The following is an 8,718-nucleotide window of genomic DNA, read 5'->3' on the forward strand; positions in this document are numbered from 1 at the left end:
TGGAGTCTCTCGAATATAATTATGTATAAGAGAAATTTACTTGTCATCTAATTTTACTCGGTTCAAATTGTACTAATTGAATAATCAGATGTATAATATTAAACCATCATATTATGTTTGGAATAAAAACCAAAACTAGATTATGCTGATGTCGATATTGCAAGAAACACAGCATGCTTCTTCTCCAGATGGATAACGCACATGTGTACATAAACATTGGACCGTTTTGTTTACAGGGTGGAACTAGTCATTGCCGTACAGAAGGAAGAGCAATGAAGTGGCCCTTGGATAATCGTCAAGTTGAATCTACGAACAGTGAAGGACCCACGTGTCCAGCATAATATGGGCCCTTAGTTCAAACATTCTTTACAAGAGAGTGTGTGTGTGTGTGTGTTGGACTGTCGTGCACTGCACAACTGCACATATATGCTTTTGTTCTCTTTCAGCTTCCTTCTAGGATTCTCATTCACACTCGCTTTGCTTTTTGGTCCCTTCTCCCTCCTACACTTTTAGTTTTGTTATATTGTTGTCTTTTTTTTCTTCTTCCTATTAACTGGTAAGTTTCTCATAAATCTGAACTTGCTCGTTTTTTTGTTTGAAGTCCAGTAAAATTTGGCGGGTAGAAAACAGATTTGTACATCTAAGTAAAGGATTTAATTGAATTGCATTTTTGTTAGCTTTTGGGTACCCTTCTTCTTCCCTATTTTGGGTCTCTGGTGTTGAGAAATGCACTCTTTGTTCTGTATAATTGTGATTTTTGTAAATTGACTTTTTGGGTAGTCATGATGGGTTGTTGTGTTAACTGGTAAGTCATTATTCATCTGTTCCTATAAAATTTTCTCGGTTGTCCAACTCAGTAATGCCAAGCTCTAGCTTTAATTTTACAGAGAGTAATTGTGATTATGAATGATGTATGCTCCTATGTGTGTTTTTGAACTTTCAGGTGACTTCTGTGAATTACTTTGAAATTTAGAGTAATAGCTTACTCTTATGGACCAAGTAACATGATTAACTATTACTAGTGATATGTTTTTTACCATGATTTGTTCTGATGTACCTTTTGGCAGGCTTGTCAATGGATTGGATGATCAATAGGGAATATCAAATAAGGAGATGAAAGAGGAGTCAACAGGACTGATTATTGGGGTTTCCATAGGTGTGGTTATTGGAGTTGTTTTAGCAATTTTTGCACTCTTCTGCCATAGGTTGCATCGAAATCGTTCACAGATAGGCAATAGCAGTTCCAGGAGGGCTGCAACCATACCCATCCGCACAAATGGTGCTGATTCTTGTACTATTCTATCAGACTCAACCTTAGGTCCAGAATCTCCTGTAAAATCAGGACGGAATGACATGTCCTTCTGGCATGATGGGTCTAGGAAGAGTAACATGGTTTCAGCATCTGGACTACCTGAATATGCATACAAGTATGAGTTTCTTATATGAGGTTTCCTTCATGTACCATTCTTCTTGTTCTGCGATGAGCTTTACTTGCATGAGACTGAGAATAATAAGTTTCTGTCCATTTTTCTTATTTGGAAAAAGAGGGTGAGCCTGGAGCGGTGGCAAAGTTGCTCCTTTGTAATTGAAAGGTTACCAGTTGGGGTTTAATTGAAAGTGATTTTTTTTTTTTTTCTTATTTGGAATATGAAATGGTCCATTCAACTTGCATGCTTCATTAATCATGGTCTCTATATTTGAAGAGAAATAGTCTGAAGTTATTGGGTTGAAAACATTTGAATATCAGACATTGAAATAGAGGAAATGATGGCTTTAGAACCTTAGTTTTACCATCATTAGGCATTTTAGTTGTTAAAATAAATACTTGATTGCTTGTAGGATTGTGCCTTTTTGGCACATGCTTTATATGCCTCTGTTACATAGATGCATGCAATTTTTAAGTCAAAACATAAATGTTTTGTTTGAAAATGTGTAAATTTTACCGACCACTAATTGTTACTGAGAGTAAAATTCAAAATGTTTGAGCACCCAATGAATTGACTGCTTTTTTATTATTCTTTCTATTAAATGTTTTATCCATGCTTCAGGGATTTGCAGAAGGCAACACATGATTTTACAACAGTCATAGGACAAGGTGCATTTGGTCCTGTTTATAAAGCTCAGATGCCTACTGGCGAGACTGTTGCAGTTAAAGTTCTTGCAACTAATTCTAAGCAAGGGGAGAAAGAATTTCAAACAGAGGTCGGTTACCAATATCACTTACCATTGCTTTGTCCATCCCACTGACACAGTTATGCTGTGTTTCTTGACATAAATTTCAGAGTTAAGTGTTTGTTAAAAATGGTAACTTCATAAGATTTATGGAGGTAGTGACTAGTGAGACCGCTGAAGAATTTATAGGAGTGATGTGAATGAGTATTGATGATTAAATGTCATTTTGGAAAATTAGAATATTAAGAGCATGATTATTACTATATCCTGAACTGGAAAATATTTTTCTACAAATTTTTTGTCTGTGCTAGCCTTCAGATATATTTAGATAAAGTTATTGGTGACATGGCATTTTTATAGTCTTTACTTATCATATATGTTATTTTCCTGTATTCCCTCCAGAGTAATTTTTCAATTTTAACCTTTAAAATTCTTTTAATTTTTCTTAGGTTATGTTGCTGGGAAGGTTACACCATAGAAATCTGGTTAATTTGATCGGATATTGTGCAGAAAAGGGGCAACATATGCTTGTATATGTCTACATGAGTAAGGGTAGCTTGGCTTCCCACTTGTATAGTAAGTTATTTATCTATCTTTTTGCTTGACAAACCTCAAGTACATTCATGCATAGACTGCTGTTGTTCTATACAAACTTTTGTGGCTGAATGTGTTCACGGAAATATGTATCTGTAAGCAAATTTCTTCGCATTCGTTTGCTCCACATCCTTATACTTTTTCTCCTTCTCTAGACCTAAAGTTCAGGAATTTTGAAAATTTCTGCAAATGAAACGACATGAATAATATATTCATGTAAGTTTTGCATACCCACCCTATACATCTACAAGAGGCCATGAAATATTCTATTCATACCCCCTCAAAGATGTGAAATAGTATTTTGTTTTTGTCTGCCTTTCAATTGATTTTTTTTTTTTTATTCCCTTCAAATGCATTTGTTGTATTGCATATGCGATAATAAATTAAATAACATACGTTTCTTGTCCCTATATTCAGGTGATGTGAATGAAGCACTGAGCTGGGATTTGAGGGTTCAAATAGCTTTAGATGTGGCAAGAGGCTTGGAGTATCTTCATGACGGAGTAAGTTTCCATGTGATCTGCACCAATCTAATTCTGCATTATACATTGTTATAATTTTATGCATTGTCACTACAGGCAGTTCCTCCTGTAATCCATCGAGATATCAAATCTTCCAATATTCTATTGGACCAATCCATGCTAGCCAGGGTAATGTCCTTGTTACTCATCATCTTTATAAAAAAAGGTAGTTTGTATATATATAATACACTCACCTATACAAGCTGGATGACTAAGTATATGTTTGTGTTGTCATTTATTGTTGTTAAGATGCTTCTTAATCTGTAGTTGTTATTGCTGAATCAAGCAGGTTGCTGATTTTGGACTTTCTAGAGAAGAGATGGTGGATAAACATGTAGCTCTTCGGGGTACCTTTGGCTATCTTGACCCCGAGTATATATCTTCAGGGAAATTCACCAAGAAAAGTGATGTATACAGTTTTGGGGTGTTGCTCTTTGAAATTATAGCCGGCAGAAACCCTCAGCAGGGTCTAATGGAATACGTTGAGCTTGTAAGATCTCTTCCTCTTCCTACAAAGCTATACTGAGGATAATGGATCTGATGGTTTTGGGAGATATATAATGCATAACATATATACCAAAACAAGTTAATGTTAAGAAGAAATCTATTATTAGATATATGATGACTCTCTGGTGAAATTGGTCATATCTTGGTTGAATAAATGATCATTGTCATAGTCAACAAAACATACATCAAATTCAAAATAGTTGTTGACTTTGTTCTCTTAGCACATTATGCATAATTCATTTTCTATGCTAATGAATGCTATTGATGGGGTGATTAGGCAGCAATGAATAATGAGGAAAAAGTTGGTTGGGAGGAAATTGTGGATTCTCGCCTTGAAGGAAACTTTGATGTTCAAGAACTGAATGAGGTAGCAGCCATTGCCTACAAATGCATCAACCGCGCCCCAAGGAAGCGCCCTTATATGAGGGACATAGTGCAAGTGTTAACAAGTATCCTTAAGTCAAGGCACCATAGGCATTATCATCACAAGAACTCCTTGTCAAGCATAGCAGATGAAGTTTGCATTGATCCTAATCAGCCAGAAACCAAGATTCCTCACCAGAGAGAAGAATCTATTGATAGTGCAGCAGATACATATGAAGTGTAGAATATGGTTTTACCTTTATCTCTCTCTCTTTGTTTTTCTTTTTCTTTTTCTTTTTTGATTTTTTTTTGGACTTTTCCTTTGGATATATATATGCTTTTTGAAGGTACCATTTTTTCTCTTATTTCAGTTAAATTTGTCTTGCAGAAATGATATTCCAAAATTTGTATATTAGTACTTTCACCAATGAAAGTGAAGTTATAGAAGAGAAAGGTACCTTCCATTCACATGAGCTGGCTACATTTATTTTCACACCCCTTTAACAATCTGCATGTTACAATTTACACCAAAATTGGAGTATTCATAGTATAATTGAGTAAAACCTTAAATTGGAGTACTTGGACTAATGCAAGTTGTCGAGAAAATTGATAGGTTTTAACACCCCTACTTCAAGAAATTGCATTTAGGTTAGGAAAAACTGTTTAAGAATCAGACTCTAGCATGTTGAATCACTCTCTATTGTGGATTGATTGAAGAACTTTCCTTGCAAGAACAACTTCGAAAGTTCTTTTAAAATACATCTATGCATCTTGTTGCGAAGTCGGCAAGTATACCGTTCGTTTCAAGTAATAAAGTGATAAGTAGAGTATCGTTCCCACGAGGATTAATGCACCAACTACTAGTTTAACTATTCCCCTTAAGTTGGAAAATAAAATTGGTTTGAGTTGAGAAAGTAATTGAATTTGGAATTTCAAAACAGAATTTAAAAATAATTAAATTTAAAACAAAAAATTAAAAACAATCAAGGTTGAACGCATGCAAGAAGATATCAAGAACGCGAGAAAATATTGATGAAAAATTTATAAAAAGTATATAGCCAGGATGCACTTCACCTCCTTTCCTCCCTTATATTCCTGTATTGTATTTTATAATCAATTAATTCGTTTGTTCAGACAATTCATTATTTTCCTATAAAATAGTTGAACTCTAATGTCTTAGTGATTTCAACCCTTTAACCCAATCAGAACTCTAATGTCTTAGTAATCCCTTTTAAATTAAACATTAAGCAAATGAATTATGAGTCTGTAATTTATGTGAGCCTATGTCTAGATCATACACAAATTGTTATTCTACCCTTGTCCAGATTAAAACCCCCAATATGTCTATTGTGAATTCTAACCCTCAAAGTCCTATAATTTAGAGTGGCCAGTTCTAAACAGGATATGAAAAAATTAAACCAGGTAAAATAAAACAAACAAACTAATCAAATTATAAAATATCAATACAGAATATATAAAGTATTCACATCGGGTCCGTGATCCTAACTACAAAAAGAAACTAGACAAACATATTCATGTATGACTTTAACAAATTAAAAGAATAAAAATTGTTCATAAACTAAGAAGTAAAGAAGAAGAAGAATAAAAACTCGATGTCTTTAGCCTTCAACTCCTGTGGAATCCTGATCTCCAGCGCGAGCCTCCAAGAATTCTCTCAATTCTCTGAACCTCACAATTCTCTCTAGCCAAAGATGTTTTTCTTTGAGGCTTGAGTCTCTATTTATAGAGTTTATGACCTTGTGTAGAAATCTTGATTGGATCTTTGTCGTAAATCTCTGTCTAATCTTCCGCTGATGCAGAAAAAGATTTAATGCTGATTGTCCGCACCTTCCACGCTACTAGCGTGGGAGTTTTGTTCACAGTTCTGGAAGCCCACACAACTAGCGTGGTTCCCACGCTGTGAGCGTGGGTTGTGGCGCAACTAGCGTGAGTTTCACGCTGTGAGCGTGGATGTCTCTGGCTGATTTTTGCTTCTGGCGCTACTAGCGTGAGTTTCATGCTAGTAGCGTGGGACTTCGATTTCTTACTTCTAAATTTGGCTCCTTGTTGTCCTGCTTTTCCTACAAAATCGAAGAAAATCAGTTGTATAATCTTTGATTGAGATTTTAACAAATCAACAGTAAATATTGCCTTTTTATTCAAGCTTAATCAATATTCTTTCTCTTTTTGGCTTAGATTTATATATATGCTGGAGGCATATCACATCTATGCAGTTTACAAAAAATAAAATAAAAACAAATATAAAAATACATCAATGAAATTTACAAACAAAAATCAGAACCATTATCTTATCACTTGTTGGGTCTGTGGCCCATGATGGATCCGGCTCAAATTCTTGATGCCTTAGTCTCTTGCGTATAAAAGATGCTTAGATGCTAAGTCGTAAGTGTGTGAAAAGAGGGAGAAGAAGAAGAAGAAAGAGAAACAAGTAGAGAAAGTGCAAGCCAGAGACGAAGATTATCTGAGGAAGAAACCCAACGTCATTGCTGAAGAAGAATACTATCTTGTAGAGTAGGATTCCATATCCCTTTTACAGAGAAAACATTTATGTGAGGCATTTGTGAGTAGATCCATCATTTAGAGGGTGAAGTCCTCTGGTTATTGAGCCAGTGTGAATCCTTTTGTAATCTCATTATTCATAGTGGACGTTTTTCTAGACGTGGTCCCGTGGCTTTTACTCTTTATATTGAAAAGGTTTTTCACGTTAAAATTTCTTGGTGTTCTCTGTTCCTCCCTAACTCTGTTTGTTTGATTTTTTTGTTACTGTTCATCAACGTTTCCGCAAGCCGACCTGAAGCAGGCCGGGCTAATTGATACCAAGGTTGGGCTCATAATAGCCGGGATTCGAGACACAACATGGTATCAGAGCTTTTAGATCAAGGGCTCTGTGAGGTCAGAGATGGAGGGTGTTGTAGCGCATGAAGGTGACATGTTTAAACTCACCGCGGAGAACTACACATATTGGAAACCCATGATGGAGGATCATCTTTATTGCAAGGATTTATATGAGCCCATTCTAAGCACGGATAAGCCAGAAAGGAAGAGCGATAAAGAGTAGGATCTCTTTAATCGGAAGATGGTTGCTATGATCCGCAAATACATTGACAAGAGCTTGTTCGAGCATGTGTCAACCTATACAAACGCTCATGAGTTATGGACGAAGCTGGAATCCTTAATCCAGAAAAAGACATCACACATAAAGCATACTTGGTACGCTGACTTGTGAAGTTAGAACACAGGGAAAGACAAAGCATGATTGAGCACATGAATTATATACAAGGGGACTGTCAATCAGCTGACAAAGATTGACATGAAGATAGATGACGAGTTTGCAAGCCTTTTTGCTGCTCACCTCGTTGGTAGAGAGTTGGGACACTTTGGTGGTGACACTCAACAACTCAACTCCAGAAGGAAAGATGACACTGGACTCAGTTGTAGACATCCTGCTGAATGAAGAGGGTAGGAGGAAAGAACGAGGTATAACCCAGCAAAATGAAGCAAATGCTGTTGAAAATTGTGGAAGAACGGCACACCGAGGTCGAAGTAAAAGTCGACGTCGTGACAAGTCTAGTGGTCGGTCAAGGTCGAGGCCAGATACTCTCACATGCTTATACTGTGGAAAATCGGGTTGGTGGAAGTCGGGATGCTAGACTTTGAAGAAGGATCAAAGGACGAGCAATGTTAAGCCGGATGCGATAGATCATCAGGAGAAGAGCGAAGACAATTACTTGAATGTAGCCTATAACGACTGTTCATGGGTTGTGGACTTAGGAGAATCTTTCCATGTCATACCCCACAAGAAGTTCTTCTCATCATATCAAGGCGGCGACGTTGGTGTCATGAAGATGGGTAACCAGGTTACCAGCAAGATAGTGGGAGTTGGAGAAGTCATGATGATGATTGACATGAGCTGTAGATTAGTTTTGAAGGATGTCAAACATGTTCCTGATATACGACTCAATCTCATCTCGACAGAAAAGCTTGACGAAGTCGGGTTGGTAAACTACTTTGGTGGAGGAAGATGGAAACTTGCCAAAGGTAGTCATCCAAAAACGATGCATGAGATTGGGCTCATTCTGACACTGGATCTGGATCTCTGCCTCGTCAGCCCAAGGCTTACTAGATGGACTTGCTCTGTATTTATCGAACTTGACCACATATGACCTAACTATTTTCATTCTTAGATGGAAAATGGATCATTTCATATTAAAATTTTATATGATTCTGTAAACTTTTTATATCTATCTTTCTTTCTATTTGTTTTGACAAATTGTAATTATATCACTTATTTAAAGCACGTGAAAAGAAAAATGAATATAAAAATTTCATAATGATATTTTAACTTTTATTGTAGAACTCTTTCATACAGAGGCGGACCGATGTTGTTGCATGTGTCTGCACATGCAGACACAAAAATTTGAGAATTTTTTTTAAAAAGGTGATGATTTAGGTCAAGTTAAAAAAAATTAAAAAGATTGAAAGTGAAAAAAGTAAAAATAGGTCCAAGCTCAACCCAACTAACCCATATAATTAAAAGCTT

At 36.1% G+C, this 8,718-nt stretch overlaps 1 protein-coding gene across 2 annotated transcripts; it reads left to right on the forward strand.

The window, feature by feature from the left end:
* Nucleotides 1–417: 417 nt before the first annotated feature.
* Nucleotides 418–4,647, forward strand: LOC133293940 (calcium/calmodulin-regulated receptor-like kinase 1). Of its 2 annotated transcripts, none has more exons than XM_061492561.1 (8): nucleotides 418–556; nucleotides 1,068–1,427; nucleotides 2,049–2,202; nucleotides 2,622–2,748; nucleotides 3,184–3,269; nucleotides 3,345–3,416; nucleotides 3,577–3,777; nucleotides 4,072–4,538. In XM_061492561.1, the coding sequence occupies exons 2-8, from the start codon at nucleotides 1,114–1,116 to the stop codon at nucleotides 4,399–4,401; spliced, it is 1,284 nt and encodes a 427-aa protein (XP_061348545.1). In that variant the 5' UTR covers nucleotides 418–556; nucleotides 1,068–1,113; the 3' UTR covers nucleotides 4,402–4,538. The 2 variants fall into 2 exon arrangements, with proteins under 2 accessions (XP_061348545.1, XP_061348546.1); XM_061492562.1 differs by adding an exon at nucleotides 4,546–4,647 and having other exon boundaries at nucleotides 424–1,427; nucleotides 4,072–4,407.
* The last annotated feature ends 4,071 nt before the right edge of the window (nucleotides 4,648–8,718 follow it).

Source organism: Gastrolobium bilobum, unplaced genomic scaffold (genome assembly GCF_033153095.1).
Source record: "Gastrolobium bilobum isolate Gb01-03AN ecotype WA unplaced genomic scaffold, APGP_CSIRO_Gbil_v1 utg27256, whole genome shotgun sequence".
NCBI lineage: Eukaryota > Viridiplantae > Streptophyta > Magnoliopsida > Fabales > Fabaceae > Gastrolobium > Gastrolobium bilobum.

Bases quoted from the DNA above. Each gene is read 5' to 3' on its own strand.
- LOC133293940 (XM_061492561.1), top strand. From the start codon at position 1,114: ATGAAAGAGGAGTCAACAGGACTGATTATTGGGGTTTCCATAGGTGTG. The intron at 3,270-3,344 runs GTAAGTTTCCAT...TTGTCACTACAG, and splicing joins TGGAGTATCTTCATGACGGA to GCAGTTCCTCCTGTAATCCA. The intron at 3,417-3,576 runs GTAATGTCCTTG...TGAATCAAGCAG, and splicing joins ACCAATCCATGCTAGCCAGG to GTTGCTGATTTTGGACTTTC.